This window comes from Girardinichthys multiradiatus, chromosome 19 (genome assembly GCF_021462225.1).
Source record: "Girardinichthys multiradiatus isolate DD_20200921_A chromosome 19, DD_fGirMul_XY1, whole genome shotgun sequence".
NCBI classification, from domain to species: domain Eukaryota; kingdom Metazoa; phylum Chordata; class Actinopteri; order Cyprinodontiformes; family Goodeidae; genus Girardinichthys; species Girardinichthys multiradiatus.
Genome location: NC_061811.1, coordinates 28148665 through 28176663, shown reverse-complemented (window position 1 = coordinate 28176663; position 27999 = coordinate 28148665). Strand labels below are relative to the sequence as shown.

General features: G+C 39.2%; 1 protein-coding gene across 1 annotated transcript in view; it reads left to right on the top strand.

The window, feature by feature from the left end:
• Positions 1-27025, top strand: part of crip2 (cysteine-rich protein 2) — a 38402-nt gene extending 11377 nt beyond the window's left edge. Inside the window, exons 2-8 of the mRNA XM_047345619.1 lie at positions 13545-13639; positions 22314-22371; positions 22598-22729; positions 23625-23693; positions 23813-23907; positions 24495-24552; positions 24785-27025. Of these exons, the coding sequence (XP_047201575.1) occupies positions 13545-13639; positions 22314-22371; positions 22598-22729; positions 23625-23693; positions 23813-23907; positions 24495-24552; positions 24785-24852 (575 nt within the window). The 3' untranslated portion in view covers positions 24853-27025. The remainder of the gene's footprint in view (positions 1-13544; positions 13640-22313; positions 22372-22597; positions 22730-23624; positions 23694-23812; positions 23908-24494; positions 24553-24784) is intronic.
• Positions 27026-27999: the final 974 nt, after the last annotated feature.

Sequence of the window (27999 nt, the reverse complement as noted above, 5' to 3'; positions counted from 1 at the left end):
CAAATATGAAGCCGATAGCTGAAAATCCCTAGGAGGAGTTCGTTAAAGTTCGAGGTGAGTAAAAGTGAAAAACGGGCAAAAATCGGCCTTTAACCCAAAATGGCCGACTTCCTGTGCATTTTAGGGCATACCCCCTAGATACTTTTTTTCTTGTTTTGAGGAGTTCTAGCATTGTGCCGAATTTCAAATCTGTACAAATTACGATTCGGCCTAACTCACATTTGGGGGCGTGACTACATGTTTTGGCCATGCCCACTGAGAACGACATTAAGGAACAAGAATTTTACGCAAGGGACAATTTTGGGTGAAGTTTGGTGACTTTTGGGGCATGGCAAAGTCCATATATTGCCCTGCAAAGACGCAACGGAAAAAAGAATAAAGAATAAGAATTCCTACGATTACAATAGGCCCTTGCAGTTTTCCTGCTCGGGCCTAAATATGTTCAAAAACAAACAACTGCTGTTTGCCCTAACGCAGCCTGGGGAGACCTATTACTTCTCAGCTGCGAAGACAGCATCCCATCCGGCCCTTTGCCGTATACAGGTCCTTCTCAAAATATTAGCATATTGTGATAAAGTTCATTATTTTCCATAATGTAATGATGAAAATTTAACATTCATATATTTTAGATTCATTGCACACTAACTGAAATATTTCAGGTCTTTTATTGTCTTAATACGGATGATTTTGGCATACAGTTCATGAAAACCCAAAATTACCATCTCACAAAATAAGCATATTTCATCCGACCAATAAAAGAAAAGTGTTTTTAATACAAAAAACGTCAACCTTCAAATAATCATGTACAGTTAGGCACTCAATACTTGGTCGGGAATCCTTTTGCAGAAATGACTGCTTCAATGCGGCGTGGCATGGAGGCAATCAGCCTGTGGCACTAATGAGGTCTTATTGAGGCCCAAGATGCTTCGATAGCGGCCTTTAGCTCATCCAGAGTGTTGGGTCTTGAGTCTCTCAACGTTCTCTTCACAATATCCCACAGATTCTCTATGGGGTTCAGGTCAGGAGAGTTGGCAGGCCAATTGAGCACAGTGATACCATGGTCAGTAAACCATTTACCAGTGGTTTTGGCACTGTGAGCAGGTGCCAGGTCGTGCTGAAAAATGAAACCTTCATCTCCATAAAGCTTTTCAGCAGATGGAAGCATGAAGTGCTCCAAAATCTCCTGATAGCTAGCTGCATTGACCCTGCCCTTGATAAAACACAGTGGACCAACACCAGCAGCTGACACGGCACCCCAGACCATCACTGACTGTGGGTACTTGACACTGGACTTCTGGCATTTTGGCATTTCCTTCTCCCCAGTCTTCCTCCAGACTCTGGCACCTTGATTTCCGAATGACATGCAGAATTTGCTTTCATCCGAAAAAAGTACTTTGGACCACTGAGCAACAGTCCAGTGCTGCTTCTCTGTAGCCCAGGTCAGGCGCTTCTGCCGCTGTTTCTGGTTCAAAAGTGGCTTGACCTGGGGAATGCGGCACCTGTAGCCCATTTCCTGCACACGCCTGTGCACGGTGGCTCTGGAGGTTTCTACTCCAGACTCAGTCCACTGCTTCCGCAGGTCCCCCAAGGTCTGGAATCGGCCCTTCTCCAAAATCTTCCTCAGGGTCCGGTCACCTCTTCTCATTATGCAGCGTTTTCTGCCACACTTTTTCCTTCCCACAGACTTCCCACTGAGGTGCCTTGATACAGCACTCTGGGAACAGCCTATTCGTTCAGAAATGTCTTTCTGTGTCTTACCCTCTTGCTTGATGGTGTCAATAGTGGCCTTCTGGACAGCAGTCAGGTCGGCAGTCTTACCCATGATTGGGGTTTTGAGTGATGAACCAGACTGGGAGTTTTAAAGGCCTCAGGAATCTTTTGCAGGTGTTTAGAGTTAACTCGTTGATTCAGATGATTAGGTTCATAGCTCGTTTAGAGACCCTTTTAATGATATGCTAATTTTGTGAGATAGGAATTTTGGGTTTTCATGAGCTATATGCCACAATCATCCGTATTAAGACAATAAAAGACCTGAAATATTTCAGTTAGTGTGCAATGAATCTAAAATATATGAATGTTAAATTTTCATCATTACATTATGGAAAATAATGAACTTTATCACAATATGCTAATATTTTGAGAAGGACCTGTATTGCGTTTCTGTGCCATGGACAGACCTGGAGCAACAAGGCACTGTACCTTCTTCTTTTTTGGGCAGATGCACAAATAACCCAACTTCTAGAAAAGACACAAGGATGCGGTTGTGTTCAGGATGTTTAGTGAGAAAATTAAGAAGAGGGGGTTTGAGCGTCCTACCAAATTATGCTGTATTAAAGTGAAAAAACTTCGCCAAAGTTTTCTATAGGCATGAGAAACAAGAGTTCTCCTCAATTTGCAGTCTGCAGTCTGTCCCGCCCCCATCAATTCTGCCCAGTGGGAGCAACCATCCTCACATGCGTGACTATGTTTACATAAACGTACTATGTGAAAGCGAACTGCAACAAAAAAATTACTAAAGTCAACTTTTGGTCTGAACCAAACAAGCGTTCCAAAGAACTTTCCTGTTTTGAATACACCCTAAAGCCAGTTTACTGTAGCATGAGCCATGAATTTGTAGTAAAGTTGTCTCTTTTATATTTTAAAATGTATATAAAGAATGTAGAGCTCTGGACATTTTAGTCTGGAAAAGTTTGGAATTTTTACATACAACGTGAAGGAACCCTGTATTTAAAAACTAATATCCAAAATAGTTTGACTTAGTCTGTGTGTCTGTAGTTCTTACAGAAAAATAAGCACTTTGTCATCTATAACATTTCTGTGAAATATATTCTCGAGCCTTATCATCTTAATAGTTTACATAATTTCCACTGATGGGTAAAATGTTCTATTAAGTTTGTGTCTTGAATGTTTTGAAATGTGCGGACAACTAAAAACGTGCTAAATTCACAGCATATTTATCTGCTGAGGACTTCCTTTGGTGCATGAATGCCCATTGTCTTTTGTCAAGGAAAAGGTCAGAAGTCCTTGAGGGTGTTTTTCCTCCAGGGAACGGAATAGAAGAAGGATGCAGGGAGGAAAACACTGGGTGCTTAGTTTTCCCTTAAGCTCTCATTTCTCCTGGGACACAAGCTAAGTGGCCTCCAGTCTGTTACTCAGGTGTGTGGACACGGATATTACACTGCTGCTACAAATGGTAAAAATCAGACAACCGTGTGGACGCAGCTGTTTCTAGTTGGACGAAGGATATGGAGGAGAGGATGAAGGGACGGCTGTGTGTTGGTGTCTAACTGTGTTCTGGGTTGGTTTATTGCAGAAAAACGGAAAAGATGGTTGCTTCCAAGTTAGCAGAGGCTGCAGCAGAACAGCACATAAAGCAGCTGTGATCTCCATTATTGGGACAAACGTTAAGCTTGGTTACACCAGAAACATCATGGGGGACTTTAGCTTGTAGTTAGATCTCTGACGCATCCAAATGCTAATCCGATTTTTCTCTTATAGAAACAAGCTCCCAAACATAACTCCTGTTGTCCTCTTCCCAGTCAAGCAAATTACATTTCCGCCTATTGCACCCTGATCAAATTATTGAGTGACAAGTAAACACCCATATGAGATTTTTAAACCCAGACCTCCCGAAGGAGCTTCCTGTCATTTTTACATGCTGTATATTCGGGGGCGAAACCGAGTCCACCGGCAGCTTTGGCGCAGCTGCTCTGTCACAGCTGACAATCAGGGAAAGGTAATTAAGTCATTGGGAGAAAATGGGGCTTAATGTTTCCCCTCAGAAGGCTGCTTGTTAGTGTTCTGTTTTTTAATGTTCTGTCCAATTATGCTGTTTGTGGACCATTTGTTGCAGGTCTGTTCCCAAGCTGCTGCCTTTATGGAAACCCAGTCTGAACGCAGTCTAGACTATAAGTGCATCTTGTAACCGAAACAAACGGGGTGAATTAAATTAGGACCTTCAGGAGGGTTTTTCTGATGAAAACAGGATGGAAACCCGTACGATTTGAAACCCAATCACGAGTAACTCATGTTCCCTAAAGCCAAATCTGTTTGATGTTGAATGGGCATTTTTATTCTCCTCAGTTAAATCATTTGATTAGTTTACCAGAAATAAACCTCTGAAATGATATATTTAGTATATATTGTTAGCACTGTGGAAGTTTTGTTTGATGTGTTTAAAAAAAAAAAAGGATGGGCAGATGCTTGCTTTTGTTTTATTTTAAAGAATGCGGCATTGTTTACTTGCAGTGCATTGCAAATCATGCTGGTCATGCTGGAACCACAAACTTCAATGTGTTTTGTTAGGATTTTATGTGATAGATTAGCACAAAGTAGTGGATGACTATAAAGTGAAGAAAAACCCTGGTTTTCAAAATGTCACAAATGAAATTCACAAAAGTGTGGTGTGCATTTGTATTCAGTGCCCCTGAACCAATATTTTGTTGAACCACATTTGGGAGCAATAATCATCTGTGTTTGCCTCTACCAGCTTCATCTAGAAACAGGAATTTTTGCCCAAAATCGCTTCCAGATACCCCAAACCGCTTGCCAGAGAATCTCAATTAGATTTAGGTCTGGACTTTGACTAGACCATTCTAACACATTAATTTGCTTTGTTCTTATAGCTCTAACTCTATGGTTAGGGTCAGTCTGTTGGAAGTTGAACCTTTGACCCAGTCTCAAGTCTTTAGTAGCACCTAACAGGGTTTCTTCCACTATTACCCTGTATTTAGCTCCATCCAGCCACCGTTGAGTGTCACCATGGAAAAAGTCTGATTGAACTTCTCTGCAATTTTATCCCTCACCTTGGTCTGGGTAGTGCCTTTTTTTCAGTAATGTTATCTAACGCACCTCCGAAACAAAGGGGGTTGTTTTTATGCGCTGGATTTTATTTAGAAGTATCAGAGTAATGAGTAACGGCTTTGAATTTGTGAAAATAAAGTCCAATTTCAATTTCTTTACAATTTGAAATCATACGCAACTTTCTTTTGGTCTATCACATAAAATAATAAAATAAAAAGAGTTTGTGGTTTTAACAAAATGCAAAAAGGTTCAAGGGGTCTGAATGCTTTTGCAAGGCACTGTAATTGTGTTGGTAAGTGACAGGCTAAGTCAGAAGCAGCTTGTCTCTGTGATTTAAACCGCACCGCAATGTAATCAGTGCCTCCAACCACATCCAGAAGAGCTTAGATCAGGAATTTACAAATGAAGATAATCAGCTTTCTGCAGAGCAGGTATCATACGGTTCTGGTGTCAACCTCTGTGCTTATGTCTCCTTTCTCACTTGGAGCTCACCGCTCTTTCAGGGACCATACTCTATTAGTCAAGATTTAAGATCAGCGCTGAAATTCTTGTTTCTGAAGACACGAGATCTCAATTATATAAGCACGAACATTCTCTCAAATCCGAAGAGTCTCTAAACGCCTCTGCAGCAAACATATCTGTCGGCCCACATGAAACACTTTCCACAAGTGAAAGCCTTTACATACTTTCACCCCAAACTGTGGACTATTTAAATCTCTTCCAAGGTGCCATGTTCTGTGTGAAAACAATTGGATTACTCATCTCTATGTAATCTATCCAGCTGCATAATTTATGCAGGATGTCCAAAAGGATATCCTGAATAAGCTCCATTGTTTACATCAAATTCCACAGGAATCCTTTTTTGTAGGGTTTGGATGGGGAGCAGACAGGATCTTGCACATCCTCTTCAATGTTGACGGTGCAAACGCAGGTATCTGTAGAGAGTTCCCCCTGTGAGCCGGAGCTTTGTTTGGACCAGTGGGGGCATTTACACTCAAGTTGTTGCTATAAAGAGGGAGGCGGGTGGATGTGCTGCAGCATTTTCATTTGCATCATTTGTTCCCACATGTTTACTATTTTAGGACACGGTGACACGGTTTTTTATGTAACACATTTTCTTTCTTATTGCATTAGCCTGGACTAAATAAGGATGATAAGGACAGAAAGTGACTTAATTTATCTGGGGCAGATGCAGATCACCCCATACTCCTCTTTTTCTTGAACTTAGTAGTCAGACAACCTCAACCTTCTTATTAGACTAATGTCCTTTCCAATGTGGGAGCTGTTAACCAGTGGACACCCACAGAGGGCTGAGAACAAGCAGCCGTCCCTCTGAAGTCTTTCCGTTCAGACTCACTTTTAAATCTGTCAGTTTTTGTGAATAAGTCATTGTCAGATACACAGGCAGTTATCCAGCTCTCCATTTCTTCAGCGTACTCTCAACATTTGAAGGGTGTCCCAGATCATATGATGACCTCAAACATGGGAGGAAATGTAACAAATCTCTCATTTGAAAAGATTCTGAAGACATCCCATTTTAAGCTGAAGTTGTAGTGAAAACTGATGCTGTATGTTCACTGCCTTATCCAAAGTCAGAAAAAATGTACAAGCAAAGTATAAAATTTTAAGCAAAAAAAAGACAATGTTGTTTATGTACAGCAGCTTGGACATTCTGTGCAACTGCACTCTACACAGGGATTCAAAAGCGTTCTGTGGCAAGTCCAGTCTGCTTTTAAATTATCACTGTAGCGAATAATTTTTTTTTTAACAAAAACTGAAAAGAAAAAAAAATCAAGTAGCATTCAGATAACCTGCTTGGAAATTTCCTCTACGATTCTGGTCTGTATTGTTGCTTTGATGCAGAGGTTGTGTAAACATAGCTACGGTGAATGGAAGCAGTTGAAAGTCAGTTTTTTACACAGACTTTGTGCTCACAAACAACACTCACGATAACCTCATGTCATTGCATGAACTGTGGTTTTGGCTTCTTTCCCTGCCTTGGATTGTTGCTTCCCTTGGACCCAAGATTCCAGTTTCTTAATATTCTTGCGGTAAAAGGTTTTTCAAACGGACAGACTGGTTTTGGTGGATGAGAAGAAATCACTACTCTTTGCCCTTTTTAGTCTTAAGGAACTTAAGAGTGCTCACTCTGACCTTTTTGGGGTTGTGAATAAGCTGCCACAGTTATATTTGACATATTTCAGTTGGAAAGGTCTTGGTTTTTTTTGTCAAGAATGCTACCTGTTTTCTGTTAAAGATGACCTTCAACATCTATATGGGGTAGTGCATTTCCGCTTAAGAGAGGTTTGGCTCCAAACACTATTTTTGTGTCAGAAAAGTGTGGTGACATTAGTTCTGCTTTGAAAACTGTAGACAGGCAGATTCTCAAATATTTTTAGTTCTTTGACTCTAAAATATATTTGATCTCTTCAAGGAATAAGCAATAGCTCTGATGCGATTTATTGTGTGCTTTATTGTCTTTAAGAGGGACTTTTCCAGTTGCTATTTTCCAAAGACCCAAATGGTCATCCATTTGTCGTAATTGACAGAGTTAGCAGAGGGCAACCGGACAATCAACAGAAGGGAGTAATCACATCTCTCAAAGGGATCCTGAGGGAATTTTTCCACTTGATAGTTTGATGTGATTTCTTTGTAATTTAAATCAAATCTAATGAAATTTAACTTGATTACCCAAAATGGGAAGTTGATTTAACTGAAAAATACAAAGAACAAAGCCATTGAGTGTCAGTTAAAGGAGACAAAGTCAAGCTGTAAGCATGCCAGTTTTGTTAAGTCAGTAAGTGTGATGTGAGTCTATTCAGGGTTTTTATGCATTTATAATGAAAGAAAATTTATGAAAATTTATTTTTCAATAGATTTTCAACGATATCGTGTGGCAATACAGCTAAAGCTCAGACAGTGATTTGAATAACTTTATTTTTCATAAGAATAACTTTCTCCAAGGAAAGGAGACAATATTTTTTGCCAGAATATGTTTCTTTATTTATTTATTTTATAACATTCATCAACATAGAACAACCAATATATAGTGCCTATTGAAAAACCATCAACATTGCCAGTAACCTGCAGTAAATACTCATCACAAATGACTAAAATAACGTTCAACAAATTATAAATTGTACATAACTGTCCAAATAGAACCCATAGTGTCTGTCACTTTCTGTCATCTGCATTGCCTTTCACTAAATCTAAAGTTTTGATATAATCAATAAAGGGTTTCAAGATACGCTCAAAAAGTTATTGTTTGTCTTTTAGTACATACGTAATCTTCTCCAGTTGGAGGGCAGACCGCATCTGCTGAATTGCTATTTGGCCTAAGGGTTTTTTTCCAAAACAAGGCTATACATTTTTTGACATTAAGCAAGCAGAGATTTATGCAAATTTGCTCATATTTAGTATAATTTTGTTTCTTTGGATACAAACCAAGCAAGAACAATTTTGGTTCTAGTATTATTTGTCTGAGAATTATATTCTGAATAATCTCTTACCTCTTCCCAAAAGAGTGCAATTTTTGTGCAATGCCACATGCAGTGAACCAGTGTTCCTTTATAATCTTCACATTTCTATCACACATCAGGTATGTTTCCATTATGTCGGATCGGTTCCACTGGTGTCACATATCTCCGCATTAACCATTTGAATTGGATTACTTTAAGATGTGTGCTTATGGAGTTTTTTTTAAGAACTAAGTTACATGCATCTTGCCAATCTTCCTCTGAAATCTGTAGAGACAAATAATCTTTCCAAACCCTAAGTCCGTCAGAAGGGTTTTCAGAGACATGCAACATAATGGAGTTATAAAGCCGAGAGATAATTCCTTTCGCTCTACTAGCTTTTAGTTGTATTTCCTCCAAAGCTGAATTGGCAGTTTTGGTCAACTCATTATTTTGATTTGCCCTTATAAAGCTTCTAAGTTGAAGGTATTTGAAGAAATGCGTTTAATCCAAAAAATTGATTGGCACATACTAAATACAGATAAAGATTGTGGCTCCTTCAAAAGCTTCCTTACATCACTCTTATCATATTTTTAAGGATTGGGTTTTTAATCTGTTTCAATAGTTTTCTTATCGTGTTTGAATATATATATATATATATATATATATATATATATATATATATATATATATATATATATATATATATATATATATAGGGAAGAGGCAAATTTTATCCTTGAGCTTCCATTTCTATCCAATGTGGAGTGTGGTTAGTATAATAAAACATAATGTTCCTCAGCTGCAACGCCCAATACAGCTTGAAGTTTTGACATTTTAAACCTCCACGTTCATAAGGCAAATACAGTAAACATAAGATAAGATGGACTTTATTGATCTCACAAAGGAGAAATTGTTACAGCAGCTCTTAGTAACACACAAGCAGGGTGCAGATAGTTATGAAAAAATGTGAATTAAAAGAACAAAGGAAGTCTTGCCCTTCTATTATTACAGATAAAGCACACAAGCAGCTTCTTCATTTGCAAAAAGAAACCTATTGGAGGTAATAAGGGAACATTCTGATATTAATAAAGTAATTTTGGCAGAATATTCATGTTTAAAATATTATTTCTCCCATATATAGATACTGGCATCGGCATCAATCTATCAACTAAGTCATTTATTTCTGTCAATAGAAGGTTATATTTTGCGCGAACTAACTGTTCTAAATCTGAAGAAAATTGCACTCCCAAGTACAACATTAAATTGCATAACTGCATAAATTGCATAATGGTAACCTGAGACTTTACTAAATGACTCGATCACCTCCAGAACATTCTGTATTAATTATTTAAGTCTGAAAGGAAAAAGATCACATCATCAGCAAATAATGAAATCTTATGTTCAGTTGGCCCTCCACAAATCCTGCTAATTTGGGGGTGGGAGCATATTGCACTTCCAAATGGTTCGATTTCTAATGTGAATAATAAAGGTGAAAGAGGGCAGCCCTGATGACATCCTCTTTTTATCTGTATTGGTCTGGAAATATTTCTGTTTGTCTCCCTGCAGAATATATTACAGTCATATAATATTTTAACCCACTTAATAAAGTTATTCCCACATCCAGTTTTTTATAACACTTGGAAGAGCATCCAGTGATAGAAGTGCTGTATTTGGCATGTCCTTTTTATAGATGATAATATTTAATACTCTTCTTACGTTATGAGAGCCCTGCTTTCCCATTACAAATCCATTTTGATCTCTATTAATTATACTGGGGAGGATTTTTTGTTATAGTCTTGCTAATATTTTACAAATAATTTTTAAATCTGAATTCAGTAAACTAATAGTTTTTCCTGGTTTAGGCAGAAGAGTGATTAATTTGGTATTTAAGGAAGGAGGGAGATTGTCTGATTTAAAGATTTCTTCGAGCATTTCTAGTAGTTGGACTAGAAATGTGTTCTTAAATATCTTGTATGGATCTATCGGAATACCACTGGGTCCAGCACTTTTTCCATATTTCTTATTGTTAATGGCTTGTCCAATTTCTTCTTTAAGTTCTGAATCCAAGTCTACTCTATTCTCATCTGACATTATAGGTATTTCCATTTGACTGAGAAAGGTTTTTATATTGTCAATTGTAGCTGTTTTTTGTGCTTTATGTAAATTTTCATAATAGCCCCTAAGCTCTTTGTTAATTTATTTTGGATCTAACAGAGTCTGTCCATTAAATTTAATTGATGTGATCGACGATCTAGATTCCTGTTGTTTTATCTGCCATGCCAACAATTTGCTACCCCTTTCACCTTGCTCATAAAATGTCTAAGGCATAAAAGACTTGATGCAGCTCTAAGAGTTGTTTGTTATATTCAGCTTTCAAAACTAATAGCTCCTTCTCCAACTTTGAATTACTGCCATCAACATTGTTATGTATTTGTAAAGTTTTTATTTCATTTTCTAGCTGTAACCTAGTTTCCCACCTTTGTTTTAACTAGAGCCTGTATAGCTTATGATAAGTCCTCTAAGGAAGGCCTTCAATGCTTCCCATTTTACACATGCAGAAGTTTGTGTAGTATTAATTTGAAGGAACTCATTTATTTGTTTGCCTAGATACTTTATTAAATCTTGATCTTCTAACCATTTATTTTGAAAACGCCATCTGGGTGGATCATTTAACAGTTTATCATCTTTGTAGACTAAGCCGCATGGTGCATGATCTGAGATCACAATGTTATCATAGGAGCAATAACAAATATTAGACTGAAGTTCTGCATATATCAGAAAGAAATCTATTTTTGAGTGTGTTTGAGAGGCACCGGAGTAGGACTTCATGTGTGTGTTTCTCTCCTTCCATATATCCAATAATCTTAGGTTTCTCATAAATCTGAGAATTGTGGTTCTGCAGTTGTTATGTGAATGGTCAACCCCAGCTGATCAGTCCATTCGAGGAGCTAACGTACAATTAAAATCTCCTGCGATTATATGCAATCCTGGAAGTGCTGAGAGAGTAAGAAACTGGAATACAAATTGCTATAGTCTACATTCGGGCCGTACATATTTGTTATATTTAGAGTTTCTGACAGCAAAGAGTCTTGAAGTTTTGGGTATCTTCCCCTTTTGCCCTTAATAGTGTTTTTTATTTGTAATGGAACTGACTTGTGAATTAGCGTCATAATTAATTTCCATCAACCCATATGTATGCCTCTGCTTCTTTCGATTCTTCTTGCAGTTCTCTGAGAAACGTGCCGTGGCTAATATTACTTGCTTGCCTTTAAAGCTGATAAACTTCATAATCAGAGTCCTCGCATGTGGCATGTTATTATTCTTCGGTCCCGTTCTGTGTGCTCTTTCCAAGATCACAGAGGCCTGCAGCGCCTCTTTCCCCAATGCCTTGTGAATCCATTTCTTTAAAAAGGTACAAGGATCCCCACCCTCAGCACCCTCCAGCAGATTCACAAGCCGTAAATTGTTCATGCGTGACCTGGCTTCCAAATCCATAAGTTTGTCCTTCTTGATATTGTTCTTGGCTTGTAGCACTTTTACTTTAGCCTGCAGGCTACTTAAGTCATCCCCCGTGGTGGAAATATGCATGCATTTCATTGCAGTCACCAATTTCTTACTTCACTTTCTGCATTGTTATCATATTATCAAGCCTTATCGAAGAGAACGCTGTTTCCAGTGAATTTAACTTGGCTAGTATTTGGTCAGCTTTGTTGTCTACAGGTCCATGTCCATTGTCGTCTATCAGTGTAGCTTGGGCTATCTCGTCATTAATTTGTATTGTATTGCACCGACTACGCCAAAACAAATTCCTTGTATGTCCAAAAACGTACTTGACAATAAAGCTTTTCTGATTCTGATGTAGATGAAAGTTGAGCAGCTTAGGCTATTTCGTTACTTCACTTCTTCCTTTTAGCTGTTTAGCAGAGTTAGGCATTGTACCTTAAGGTCCATTTCGAACTTGAAATTGCAGTGAACAGGATGACTTTATGTTGTTTTCTGATTGTAGTATAAGAGCGGGGGAAAAATGGTTTTCCTACCTGGCCGCCACAACTGGAAGTCAGAAATGTTTTTACACTAAAATGCACCAGGAAATCTTCAAATTTGAAGCTTTTCAGCTCACTTTGCCCTGACTTGTGACTGGATGGTCAGCAACTCAAAATTAAAACATATTTCCAAGTAGTGAGTGCACCATACCTAAACCACAACAGTTCGCAAGGTATGAAAAGGAACCGTCTGCCACAGGATGTCAATTTGTACCCACCTTGGGGACATTTCATCATATTGGCAAAAGAGCAAGTTGTTGTGGAGAAACCAGGAAGGCTAAATTCTCTAATGCAAGGTTGCTCTGTTTGTATTCTTTTGTGTTGCCAACCTCTGTCTGCTATGGAAAATGTTGGGTTTGGAAATGCTAGCAGCGTTTTGCAAATCTCAGGGTTAAAGTAACGTCTACGTTCTACACATAGAGGCTGATGAGCCCTGCTAATGTAATGCTATGGGAAGTTAAAATGACAAGCCTGTAATCATTTTTGGTTGTTTCTATATAAGAAAAACACTGTTTGAAAGCAGCAGAAGAACAAGAGGAATGACTTTATGTCTGCATATATGCTGGATTGGTGCGCACGTTTGTTTGTTTTGAGTCGGAGCATGCAGGAAACAGGCTCAAGTATCCGGCTATTTTTGCCTTGCCTTGATAAGAGAAGGTGTTTCCTCTGCTGCCACCACGACTCCTTAGGGCCCCATTGTGTGGAAGGAGTAGTGATTTGTTGTTTAAAGTGTATATTTAGGGTCCCTTGCCTGTCTGGAGGCGCAAGGGTAGAAAAAGTCGACAGAAATGGGTTTAAGTGGTCGTCTGCATCAGGGTGGGGGATGGGAGTGTGTATTTGGTGTATTTACTAGATAATACAAAAAATCTGGGTTAGATGTGGATCCCCCCTGCTGTTTCAACTGTACCGGAGTTAACGCTACTGTCCGTTAACCCGGCTATGACATCATCGCAGTATCCTGTACACAGGCATCCCCACTGTTCCCGCCTCCGAGAAAACAATCCCTCCGCTGGCACGATGACAGGATCCCCATCGAGAACACAGCACAAACTAATCATTATTGTAGATAGTGAAGCAATGGGAGACGTCATTCCTCCATGCAGTGACTGATTGAAAGGCGCACTGTGATACAAACATGCAATTGATAGGTGGTGGGGGATGGGGTGGGTGGGCAAATGGTGCCTGTTGTGAATGTTTGCATTGATCCCACTTCTTTCTGTCTTTTGTCTTTGATTTGCAGCTGAGAAGGTGTCATCCTTGGGGAAGGACTGGCACAAACTGTGCCTCAAATGTGACCGCTGCAACAAGCTTCTGAATGCAGGAGGCCATGCAGAGGTCAGTGAGATATAACGCTAAAAGAAGCGCAGAGAAACCTCCATCTGTGTGGAGTTCCTCCGCTGTGTTTCAAGCATTGCCAATCCTGATTTATTTTTATTTTTATTTTCTTTGCCACCATGAAAGGAGGAAATAAATTTTTTCCCCTAAAACTAGATTCAATTGCTGGATGGAAAGAGTGACCATTTTTGCTTTATGGGTATCGATCATTGAATAGGTATAGATTATTACAGGATAATACGCTTCTGTTTTTTGAAGTCATGTCAGTCTTTTTTTAGTACATTTAAAACAGTAGTTGACCAAACTGCTGCACAAAGTAGAAAGTCACCAGTAACTTTACCAGTAAAATATAAGCTACAACAGCACAATAAATTATAACCAGATAAAATATTGATAAAAGTAGGGGTGTCATGATACCAGTGTTTTTCAGACCGAGTACAAGTATGAGTTCTTGCCGGTACAGAGTAGTTAATGACTTAGTACTTAAACATTACACAAAGACTTTTAAAACACATTTCTTTTATTTAGAACAAGGTGGCTATTTTTCCTGAAAGGCCTACAATCTATCTGACTGTATTAACAAATCAAAAACATAGCATGACATATGCTGTTGCATCCCAGCTGGTCATTAAGAGCGAAGACCTGGCTGTGAGCTGCAGTTATGCTTAGCACACGTGGATTAGCAGTAGCCATTTTTTCACGGCTCTGGTGTACTCGTTGGTTGTGTTGGGCTGAATACAGCAGACCATCTTGAAATATCTCCCAAGTACTACGTTTTCACCAACACCACCTACCACCACTTGTTCTTCTCTTTTTTTGAGGGTTGACAAATAACTGCCGCATTACTGCCACCACCTGGCATGTAGCGTGGTTCATCCCTTTAGTTGCAGCGCATGGGGAAAATCATCAAGCATAAAAGTGGTATCGGTCCAGAGTATTGAGTTGCTTTTGCAGAGTATTTGACACTGGTGTCAGGCCCAATACCGGTATCGGTATCAGGACACCACTTGATTAAAGTCAGTAAAATAACTTGCACAATAAAAGTGTAAAACATTCTTCTCAACTAGAACTAAAAGACTTCAGCCCAATCTACAGCTCCAATGTGCAAACACAGGTCATTTCAAGTGTTATTTATTTTTATTCTTTTTATTTATTATTTAATCTTCAGAAAGCCCATTGAGGAAGAACCCTGATTTCTAATGGAATGCAAGGTACATCCAAATAGAAAACCGTCAATAAAGAGGATTACAATTAAAAATAATGACGCAGGCTTTTTAAATTAATAGGATTGATAATTAAAAACTGAAACTGAGAGAGTAAAATCAGTGATGTCATCAGTGAAGAAATTTTGTTGCAGCATATTCTGCATGTAAGGTCCACCACTTAAGTCTTTATCACCTGCTTTTATATTTAATTTATTTACAGCTTACTTATCAGCATTCTCCAAAGGTCATACATAGAAATGGGCTGATATCAGATTCTTACAGTGGGATAACCTGGAGTGAATATCCAATGAAAATGTACAATATCCTCTAAACAGATTAAGAAACAACGATTCCTATTGCTGCAAAAATAAAAAACATATTGATTATCACAGTTGTAGTAATATTATCTGTACCACATATTGCCTGTTAAACAGCCAACTGCCGTATTCGGTACCGGCGCAGAGAGCCTGACTAATTAAGCTGCTAATATCTGGTTGTTAGACTCCCAGTGTTACTCTGCAGGGAACAGAACAGCAAAAATGTGTGTATTTTGTCCACAATAACAAAGACTGCTGGAAAAATAATTGTATTATTATCAGGTATGTTCCTTTTGTTTTTGTTTTTTTAATCCTTATCACAATAACAATTAATATTTGAAAGGAGTAGTAGTACCCTTCTTTTAGCCAGCTGACCAGCAGTGGATAGCAAGAGGTGGAGAAGAGGAAATGCTGCATTACTCTATGACCCAAACATACTCTGTTCACTCTGGCACTTTCTCCATCCTCTCATTCAAAATCCATAACCTATAGAGACCATGCGATGGAACATTTCAGCGGTTTTCAAACCATGTTTTGTTTAACCCTTGATGTACTGTGTTACAGGCAGCCAGCCCAAGCCTATTCCTTATGTCATGATTTGTTGTTGAATGTCGGAGAAAAAATTATTTTCTCGGCTCATATAAAGATGATAGATCAGAGGTTTTTCTTCCACAGGGTCACGGGTCTACAAAGGTCTTTAGTATTCCTGTAATTCACTGATAGTTACTGTAATGTTTAAAAAGTGGAATCCACTGTTGCTTGGTGATTACCTGACTCGCTGGCAGAATCTCTCACTTCTGGGCCTTAAGTGTTGTTGTTAAATGGGAATCTAGTCTCTTAATATAAGTCCTGTGACATATCTGAAGCGCTTTTTATTCTTCGGGTCATGATACGTTACAGTCCTTCTGCATCTTTAACAGGATATATCTGTGTCTGCTTTCCTTTTTCCGGGCTTATTTAGTGTCTCATAGTGTCTGTCTGTGTGTTGCGTCCTCGTGGGGTGCTTTATTCTCTAAGCCCTGCAGGATGAGCTTTTCAGCTCCCTCCTCTGTGTCCTGCATAATCGGACTGCGGTATCACATATCAGGATAGATTCCCCTGACTGTGCACTGCTCACTGTCTGGTACTGTCCTTCGCCCTTTATGATCCTCTTATCTAGTTCTTTTGATTCAGCCTTTTGTGACCTGGCTAACTTTTTTTTTTTTTTTGTAACACACATGCATGACTATTAAACACAGACACACACACTCTCCTTGTTCTCCCGCTCTTTTTCCTTTGGTCAAAGAGGATGTGATCTCAACCTCTTTAGACACAAAAGCAATTTCCTCTGCAAACCCAAAGGACGCTTGTCTGCTGTTTAATCTCTGCATGATTACAGTAATATACTCACAGACAATCTCTACATGATCGTCGTCATGGAAACACAACACCGAGTGAAGTTTCTTATGGAAACATGCTTGAAGGGACAGTCTAGGAGGCTGTTTGTTGTCCTCTCAGGCCTGGTATGTGGAAGGTCATGAACCTCAGGAGGATGAGGACTGCTTCTTTAAAAGGAGACTGAGGGACAGGATGCAGCCCAGCGTGGCCTGACGTCTGTGGGCTAAATGAGGGCAGCCCTTCCCTGACACAACCTCGAAGACACGACTCGACAGGCCTCCACTGTGGAACCTAAAAGAGAATGCCTTGTTTTTGTCCCTGCACGGTTTTCCTCATATCTGAGACATTTTACGGACTGAAACATCAGGACCATCTGGACTCAGTTAACATCTGTAAATCCTAATGGTCACGAATTAGCACATGTGCTGGTTTAAATGCTTGTTTTAATGTTTAATGGCTTCAAATCCGTAAAAAGTAAAACACTCGTAAGTTCAAACAGATTCACTGCTGCTGCTGGCTGTTTTCATCTACAGTGACTTCAGATTTCTCCTACATTTGCAGGTTTAAAGCACTTCGCTGATGAGCACATGTTGCTCTAGCTGCTCTAAGGTCAGCTGCACCACTGTCCACCACTTAGGGATCTGCAGTGTTCACATCAGCCTAATGGGCCTTGATGATGCTCTGAAACTGCCTGTATGGGTCATACACACGATGGACCGCTGGTCAAAGTGCCAGAATGATCATGGACAGCGAAACTGAAACAGTGGCTGCATCAGCTAAATACAACTAAAATCGATACTAAACAATGTTTGTTTTGCGGTTCCCGAAATAGAAATAGCCATTTTAAAAACACTTAGGCAAGCTATAGACTAGAAAGTGTTTTTGTTAACTCCAGTATACCAAGACATAGGCCACTATGAGGTTCTCACTGTATGATAACCTTGACAGCTGTAAACAGCTTTAAAACAGCGTTACCTTGGTAAACGAGCGATGGACGATGCTCCTTTCCTTTCCACACGATGAATGTTTGAATTTTGTAATCGGAAATATTTCAGTCAGCTGACTGGTAGTGTGCAGCAACGGATGGGGGACAGGTAGCGCAGCTTTACTCCATGACACTTCTGGCTTCTCATTAAAAGGACTGGAATGATGGAATATATTAGCAGCTTTGAAACAAAAACTTTTTATCTTCTGATGCAGGAAACCAGCCCATGCCTAGTCCTTTAGAAAAAATATCTTACTTGGACCAAATTAAAAGCAGATCAACCTCATTAGATGATCTTTATCTTCCTGTCTCAGTCTGTGTAACTTCAGCAATTTTGGAAGATATTTATTGTGTTATGGATGAAGCTAAGAAACAATAAAGGTGTGAAGAATGTACAGATTGGTACAGATTGTTGGGACCCACAGCCATGGATACAACATGAAAGATGCAGTACAAACCTTTCTGGAACTTTCAAAAATAATTGCATTAAACCGACTTCCACCCCAACGTAGGAGGGGGGTGAAACAGCGGACTTCCCATGATGCCACTGGCTGTATAAAACCCCACCTTTCCAAGGAATCGATCTCTTCTACGCGGGTCACCCAGGGGCCTGGACAGAGAGACACAGCGCACTAATGTCTCTTTGCAGGCAAACAGACATAACTCTTCAACTGGATCCAAGGGTGTTATACGATCATTGATCATATGCACTAAGATAAGTACGGATGAATTGCTGTATGTGTATCCGGTATTCATTCAAGAACGGGAATAATTTAGGTACAAGCGTTGCCTGATTTTCTCTCTGAGGTCTGCAGAAACTTTGTTCCCAGAGAGTTTCCCTGCAGAGACGCTGTCTCTACGACGCCTAGTGGAGCGGTTTCCCGGACTCAAGGAGGACAACAGACCGCATCACCGTGGTAACGTGCAGTTTGGTCGGCCCGACAGAACGAGCCACCAGCCACAGCTCCGGAGGTTAGCTGTAGCTAACCTTTTGTTCACAGAGTTTCTTCAACCTTCGTCGTCGCCCGGACAACTTTCCCTCAGCACGGTTCATGAGGTTATGTTTGGGCAGAGAGAAGTGATTTAGGATGAAATGATCTAAACGTTTTTCATTTTATGAAGTTTGGTTTTGTTTGTGTTGAACTCAGCTATCTTAGTGCTAGTAGGCTATCTGCTCAGCACATGTGCTCAGTTTTGTGTTCTTTGTTTGTGTGTTTTAAAGTTAAGATAAACTTTATTTAAAGGGTGATTTTAACACAGAAGATTGATCATAACTCGCCGTCCACGCTTATGCAGTTTAACCCTTTTATTAACCCTGGTATTTTAAAGGTATGTGTTGATTCTGGTGCTAAGCTATCAGCTTCTTTTGTTAGCTCAACTGCTAACAGATAAGAACAGATGTTTGCTACTAAAGAGGATTTACCCAGTAAAGTTGTTAGTTTTCAATCCAGTAAATAATAGTTCCCTAAACATTGTTTTACTAAACTTGATAACTAAGTAAACGCCATTAAAGCCCCATTTCTCCAGAAAGATTTGGTTCTTTCCAAAATATTTCCTTAAATATTTTACTATTTCCGTAATAATATTTCTTTAAATATTATTTTAATAAATAAATGCAGCTAATGAGACACTGTTGAGAATTAGTCATCCAGAAGGTTGGTTTTATTCACCAGATCATTATTTAAAACATTATTTTAATAAAGTAATATTTTATCTGATTTTGCATTGTGAATGGTTGTCTAAAGGTTGCTGATTATTGCTTAAGTTAGTTCCAAGACTAACTTAACTTCACTTCCAGATTCTTCTAGATAATCCTTGGTAATGTTGCATCACTCTTTTGGTCATGATTTTCAATCATCTTTAATCAACTTGTTTATATTGTACATAACCCATTAGTTTTCCTTATTCTTTAGTTTTCCTTATTCTTTAATTCTGCTTGGTAGTTTAGTTGAATTGTTTTAGGATAGTAAAGAGTTTGTTGATTGAAATATTTTTGACTTTGAGTTGACTTATTTTTGTTAATAAATTCTTGTATTTTAAGAAATTGTGTGAATTCATTCCATATATGTGCAGAGTTTATGCTGTTCAATAATGTCAGAGCTCGTCTCACACCTTTCTATTTTGTCCTAATACCATCGCTTTACTGGGCTGGTATTCACAGGACAATCCTTAACAGACCGAAATATTATTTGATAAAATATTAAACAATCAGATTCATAGTCACAACACACTCTATTTCTGGCTGGGTTTTGTTGTCCATAATCCAATTCTATATTCTGCTGTAAAAATCCATTGTCAAGACCAAAAACCTTTCATTTATAACATGTTTTCTTTCCAACAATTAGCAATTGGATTTGTGCTAAAAAATGTTGCCGTTTAGGGAGCAAGTCTGAAAAGTGCAGTACATGACTTTTATCCAAAAGAGAAGATGAAAAGTTCCTTGTATTTCTTGTAAGGAATTTGACAGTTTTTGTGTCCTTCTGGTCCCTGTCATATCCATTATCCAGCTGCAGATCGCAGCAGTCTCTTCCTACAGAGATATCTCCTGAAAGTGACCATCCATGTGTTCAGCATCTCCTTTAGAACGAGTTTTAGAATTAGTTATTGCATGCATTGTCTATATGGGCACAAAATTCCCACCTGAAAGGTGTTACAGGGGGAAAAGACAAAATCTATGTCCAGTTTTCTTCAAGCACTGGACTGCTGATCTTGATTTTCCAAAAATCAAGGAACAAACTCATTAATGTAAACCAGGATATTTAAGAGGTTTCTTAACAGGAATTGTGTCCTTGTTATGCCTGAGGGATCAGTTTTCCTGTTCCATAAAACCAGGATCTGGGGTGTTTTCTTTTTCCTTTTGCTTCTAATTTCTCCTTCGTCTGTTATGTGTTCGCACCACCTTTTCAGTGGGTGTTTTATGATTGCACATGTGTTGTTGGCGCTCGTAGTGCAATTGGTCACAAAGCTCTTGGAGGAACAAACGACAAAGTTTCCGACTCGCAGGATTCATAGTAGAGTAGACGTGGAGTCATGGATTCGCTGTCACTCATCAAGCGTCTTGACAAACCAATTACAGGGCAATTTCCCTACTAAAAATCCTCCGGATCAGCGTCAAAAACAAAGGCAGTTCCTCCTGTACCCACTGGTCTCCCCCTCCTCTCCTTACTGCTTTTTCCATCTAAATACACCATTAAATAACCGATAAAAAGCAAATAGCGATTACTTAATGACATCCTACTCATTCTTTTCCATATTTTGTCACATTACCACAAACTTCATGATGAGTTTTATTAAGATTTTATGTTATAGACCAACGCAAAGGACTGCATAACTGTAACGTTAAAGGAAAATTATAAATTATTTACAAATAAAAGTCTGAGTCTTCCTCTTATTCTCCTAAAAGCAGCCACACCACTGTTTCCACCCTGTGAAACACAGTGGTGGCAGCATCATGCTGTGGGGTTGTTTTCATTTAACAGGGATAGGGAAGCTGGTCAGAGTTGATGGGAAGCTGTTGTTTTATTGCATAAAGTCCTGATAAAATACATTGAGGTCTGTGGTTTTAACATGACAAACTGGAAAGGTTCAAGGTGTATAAATACTATTGCGAGGCTCAGTAACGATACACCTTAAAACTACTTAAAATCAGTCAATATCAGTTACTTTAACATAGTAAATAAGGGCATTGTTAATAATTATAACTCATCCTAAAATGGATGACAGGTAGCTTGGCCACAAAAATAAAATGTGACAAAAGAAAAACAGCTAAACATCCAGAGCTTATGTAATTTTGTTTTTGCATCCCAGAGGAAGGGCAGTAAGGTGAACAAAGCACAGGGCTGAAGCAAATCTTACACATGGTGACAGTGTGAGAAGTGAACTGCTGGGAAGAGAGTGGAGAATCCGTTTTTAAGATCAGTTTGCATCCTGTCTGCTCCATCATATTATAGAGTTGCTTGTCGGGTCCTGAGAAAGACATTAGTGCAGAGTCAGGGTCTGGCATCCAGCAGTTGTAGCTCTGCAAATCTCATAAAAGTCAAAACGTGAGAGTGAGAGGAGTGTGTTGCAGCTTTAACAACAGCTGATCCCGTCACGGGTAATGCATTATTAAAGTCAGAGAATGATCTTTTCACCTTTCTGTGCTGTCCTCCAAGAAAAAAGAAGCTCAGGTGGCCAAGGCAAAGTGAACAGTTGGTGCAAATTGGCTGGTTTTCCACTCATCACCCAGGCCCTCCCCCCTGCTCGACGTCTTTTCCATGACTTTTCTCATTTTTGGGCATTTAAACCGGGCACAGACTGATAGCCCTCAGCCCCAATCCCTGAGCCAATCACATGTTGCTGCAGCGGCTGCCACATTCCCAGTGTGCGTCAACTTCAGGCCTTTTATGTCATGCTTTGGATTTTGTTCCCCCCTCCTTGCAAGTGGAAACACTGTGTCTGTCACACATGCAGACACAAAGCTCCCATTGAAGTGTGGTGTGAATTCATCAACAGAGACCTGTTCCCTGGATACAGCGACACTCATTATTTTGGGTTACAACACCCTGTAATAATGACTTCATCATTAGGTGGCAGTGAGATGGAAGAAGGAATATAACATCTGCTCCATTTTTGGACCAGTTTTCCCATCACCAAAATCTTAAAAACCAGAAAAGTACTTAAATATTATGACTTAACTGACACATTATGTCCAGCTTCCCCTCTGTGTCACATGGGTGTATTTTTTATCCTCAATTGAATCAGTTCGGGGTTATTTTCCTGTTCATGATGATATTTTCTCTCGCCCTCAGCACGATGGAAGGCCCTACTGCCACAAACCATGCTATGCTGCCCTCTTTGGGCCCAAAGGTGAACTGCATGCCCTCCCATCCTTACATGATTAAAAACCCATTTATTTATTTATGCATGTTTTCTCTGTTGATTACATGTTTGTGACTATATTTAGCTTTTTATTGAGACACTAAAACATCAACTCTAACACTTTATTGCAGATCATTTATCAAATTAACATTATCTCAACTGAATTTATAGTTATTTATCACCTATTTTGTCACGTCTTCTTATGCTACCCAAGGTGTCAACATTGGTGGAGCAGGTTCTTATGTGTACGATGCTCCAGCCAACAACAGCACGTCTTCCACTGGTGTAGATTCAGCATCTAAAGTTGAAGAGAAGCGTGTCTACGCACCAAAGGTGGCATCAAAAGGTATATTATATACAATTCTGCTGTTGGTTTACATTTAAGTGAGTTTTGGAACTTGTTTTAGACCAACACATAGTAGTGCATAGCTGTAAAGTGTAAATAAAAGGGTGCATGGTTTTCTACATTTTTCACATTGAAAAATCTAAAACGTGAGGCGTGCGTTAGTATTTATTGTTCACGGCTTTCTTCTTGCCACTCTTCTATAAATTTGGGGAGTGCACCACTAGTAGCTGTCCTGTCAACAGATTCCTCTACCTGAGCTGTAAATCTACGCAGCTCCTCCAGGATTACCATGACCCTCTTGGCTAATTCTCTGATTAACGCTGTCTGGCCTGTCGGTGTAGGTGGACAGCCAGATGCATGCAGTTTTAGCATGCTGTTTCTATCTTATAAATTGAACAGTTCTCTGTCGATCTGCCTTCTGGGGCATCTAATTGGTAAATTAGGTACAGCCAATTACTCTCAGAAGGGTAATTGAGATTATGGGGTGAAAGAGTAAAAAGGGGCTTAATATAAATTATACAAAATGTGGAAATGTTCTGGGCATGATATAGGTAAGGAAAACATTTTGGCAGCAGTTTAATTAAAGCATTTTTCTTGACATTTCACACTGCTGATTCAGTCTTATAGGAAGCAATGAGATAAGTGTTTGAAATTGGCAAGATTTGGGTCTTTAAATAATTTCCCCTTGAAATCCATAAAACTTTGAAGTACTTTTTTCCGCTCTGTTTTTTCATTTATTTTATATCCTTATATTATTTACCCAGTGGAGTTCACACCTTGCTGGACCAGACCAAACTCATTCATCAGTTTTCATTGAATGTATTTTTTCCATTTGTTCTTTAGAGACTTGCTTAGTTAAGTTGTTTCTTTCTCTTTTTTTTTTTTTTTTTTGCAGCCGGCAGCATCACCACTTTCTCCGGCGAGGCCAACCTGTGTCCCCGATGCAACAAGAAGGTATACTTTGGTAAGTCATTAAACGCCATCAGGAAACCAGAATTGGAAAGAACGTTACAGTCACAGGAACAAACATGCACAGTGCTTAACATATGTATAAAATATGTACATTTTGTCTGGTTCTATTAGCTGAGAAGGTGACATCCCTGGGGAAGGACTGGCACCGACCTTGTCTGCGTTGCGAGAGGTGCAGCAAGACTCTGGCTCCTGGCAGCCACGCCGAGGTGACAACAGATCAGATATAGTGTTAATAAAAGATGGTGTACAACTGTTCTTATCTGTTCATATATGTTATCAGAAAATACAAAATGATACATACATTTTAAGAAATGTAAATTATAGAAAGAAAGGAATATAGTGCAGAAAACAAAATATTTCATATAAAAACTAACAAAAGTACAGTGGGCGTCGTTTTGTCATGTCCCTCAAGCTATGCTTTAAAGTAGTGTCTGAAATATGTGCAAAATCTGCAAAAGAAAACAGAAAAATCAACACAGTCAAGTTAAGTAGTAACTTATAAAAAAAACAGAGAGGGAGAAATTGTTGACAGTAACCCCTGATCTCTACCTTTTCCACCTTCAGAGGAGGAATTAACTGAACAGGTCACTGCACACTTTCATAGGCAACTTCTTTGTGTCTTTTATTACATCTGAAATCATCTGCTGTCTGGTTGTTATGTTTAGAAGCCCTCTAATAAAATAGAAGATGTTCTAAAAGTAAAGATTTTTCTCGCCTTCTTTGAGCTAAACCTGTAAAAGTTAAAATGACCAGCCTCACTTTATTTGACTAGTTGTTTTTTTTCTACCCCCAGCATGATGGCCAGCCCTACTGCCACAAACCCTGCTACGCTGTCCTCTTTGGACCCAAAGGTAACCGCTAGGGGGTGCTGTCGGCCCACCAGTCTCCAACTAACACTTGAAAGAGAATGTCACACAAGTGTTTCTAGAAAGCCGTTTCATCATGACTTTGCACGCAGCTTCCCCGCCCTGAAAGTCAGCTGTACAGGAAATGCTTAGCCTCCTATCCTGCTTACCTTGTTTTTTCCCCCTCTCTGCTACCCTCCTGATTGTTTTCCCACCCTTCTCCCTTTGGTCTCTCCAGGCGTCAACACTGGCGGTGTGGGCAGCTACATCTATGATAAGGAGACCAGTGAGGTGACCCAGCCTTGAACCTTTGTCCTCCTCACCCTCCTCTTCTCTACTCAACACTGACCATCACCCACAGTATTATGTGCTGAATTATGTTTCTCCTCCCTACTTGTGCGTTCATACCTGAGGCATCTGTCCGTTGGCTGCGGATCCCCTCCCAGCTCTTCTCCAGTTCCCTGGAACAGATTAAGCAGCATGAACAAATATTAACTCAACACAGATGCTCCCAAGACAGCAGAAAGGATCACAAACACATCAGATTGCCCCAGAAAAACAAACATCTTGCCATTTTTACACTATAAATGTATGTGAACACATGTAGTTTCGCAACAGGAAACCATACAGATATTAAGTGTCACATCTTTCACCAACAAAACGTAATCAAATCTGTCCTTAAAGTTATTTAAGGATGTATGTGAGGAAATAAAAATCAGATCATAAGGGATACTAATGTGCTTTTTTTTACCACCGCCTGATGACAGACTGAGAAATTCAACCTCGGAGGCTGTTTCATGCATAGATTGTGTTCAGTGCTATTCCAATAAATCCCTATTTTACAAATGATGTGTAGTTTGGCTGTCTGACAACATTCCTGCTGTGAGGGGACAGAAATTTGAACATACTTTGTTGTGAAAAACATTTTGCAGGGACTGTCACATGTGTTCCAAAATGTCAGTGTTTTATTTTAATTTCATATGTGACAATAATGCAAACAACCAAGGTCAGAATGCAGTGCCTGGCAAAAGTTTTCCTTTTTTTTTTTTTTCACATTTTGATATGTTATCACCACAAGCTTTATTGTAGTGTTTAGTAGTAAATTGGAAACTCTGGCTGCTAAGGGGCATTGTCCTGCTGGAAGGTAAATCACCACCCCAGTCTCAAGTCTTTTGCAGCCTCTAAACAGTTTTATTTTAGGATTACCCTGTATTAAGCTCAATCCATCTTCTCATCAAACCTGAGCAGCTTCACTGTTCCTGCTGAAGAGAAGCATCCCCACAACACAATGCTCCCACCACCATGTTTCATAGTGGGGATGGAGTTTTAAGGATGATGTGCAGTGTTGGTTGACAGCACCATATATAAATGTAGGCCAAAAAGTCTAGTTTTGGATTCATCTGACCAGAGAACCTTCGTCCACATTTTCTGTGTTCCCTACAAGGCCTGCGGCCAACTGCAAACGGGATGCCTTCCGGTTTGTTTAAGAATGCTCTTCTTGCTACTCTTCCATAAAGGAGTGCACAGCAAATAGTTGTGAACAGATTTGTCCCACCTGAGCTGTGGATTTCTGTTACTCCCCCAGGATTACCATGGGCCTCTTGGCTGCTTCTCTGACTCATGATCTCCTTGTTTAGTTTAGGTGGTTGGGCAACGTCTTGATAGTTTGCTGTTGTGCTGCTTAATCAATAGATAATGGATTGAACAGCGGTCCGTGAGGTGATCAATGAGTGTTTTATAACCAAACCTGACTAAACTACTCCACAACTTTCATGCACACCAAACTTTTCATGTTCTTTCATGAAAAACTATTTTTTTCCACTTTATACTTTGAGCTGGTCTGTTGCATAAAATCTAAATATAAACATTGAAGTTTGGAGGTGGTAATGTAAGTAAAAGGTTCATTACTTTTGCAAGGCACTGCGCACTGTTAAATTAGAGGTAATTCACATATTTTCCCATCTACTACAATTAAACAGAGCTGAATTGTTTTATTTTTATATTTTTTTAAGGCATAATGTGAGTGAAGTTCTGAGAAGGTCGGGCTCCGGGTTAATATATTTATTGCTTTAACTGAAGTCCTTTTAAATTTCAGCCACTGTACTACCAGCTTTCATACAGAGGAACAGGTCATGAAGATGGATAAACAAAGCAATGTCTGCTGTAAAAACATATTTTATGATCAAGATTTTCATTCTTTTGAAAAAAAAAAAAAAGTAACCCTGCTGTTATTTTCCAGGAAATGATGTGCTATTTTAAGTCTATTTTTATTTTTGCCATTAGTGAACATGTTAGGTTAGCTTTAGCATCATGGACAAGTCATTCTTTAAGGATGTGCATTTTAGTATTAAAGTATGATTGTTGCTATTTGTTTGTTGTTGTGCATCATAGGGCTTGAATTTGTTTGATTTCAGGCATTGTTTGACAGATTCTGATTGATTTCTTTTCATAAACTGCAATAAAGAAACACTAAACTTGTTGCAAGTTTCTTATCTGCCCCCATTAGAAGTAAAATAGCAGATCTAGACGCTGGATTATGAGTCTGTTTTTACCTGATATCCCAAGACAAGCATGGCTGCATTCTCCTTTTAGCGCAGAATGCACACTGCCGCAGGGATGCATTTCAGACGGCAGAATGGTCTGTTGCTTGAAAGCATTCAAGCAGAAACATCTTGGTATGAAGAATAGATATGCATTCCTTCCTTCAATGCAAAAGTGATTTGTCAGTGTCTCGAAGCTTAAAGGAAGCACCAACTGTCATCAGACAGTCATTTTAGGCATTGTCACTTCATTTCCAAACATGGTGATTGACACATAGAAGAGTGATATTGATAGTTGCAGTCTTGACCACCTCTTAAAAAGTTGCTCTGTCATAGAGGTATGGTGGCATTGACACTGCTGCTGCAAAATTTAAAAAAAGATGCACTTGGCTGAACGGTTGCAGTTTGTGTCATAATGTCAGTTATGAGAAGAACATGTAAAATACAGTTTTTCCCCGGCGTATTCAATCACAGTCCTTTGTGTCATGGTGCGGGGCCACTCCCTTGAAAACTCTACAGAGCCGTTGCCTGGATACAAAACAGGCAACAACATGTACAGAGTTACTGAGCCGCCTACAGTGAGCACTTTTATTGTGAATTTGCACACATCCTGAGCTGACTGGTGGAGAGCCAAGTTCAGACAGCTGCTGCAGGCAAAATTAGACACAATGGAGGCAAAGAGAATAGTCCATAATGATGGTTTCATTTCAACTCCGGCGTGCAGAGGAAATTACTGGCCACTTTATTAGGTACACCTTATTATTACTGGGTTGGATCCTATTTTACTTTTAGAATTCCTGAATTCTTAGTGGTATAGGTTTATCAAAGTGTCAGAATCATATGTCCAAATTTCGGTCCATGTTGATATTATAGCATCACACAGTTGCAGATTTGACAGAATCCCATGTTCCAC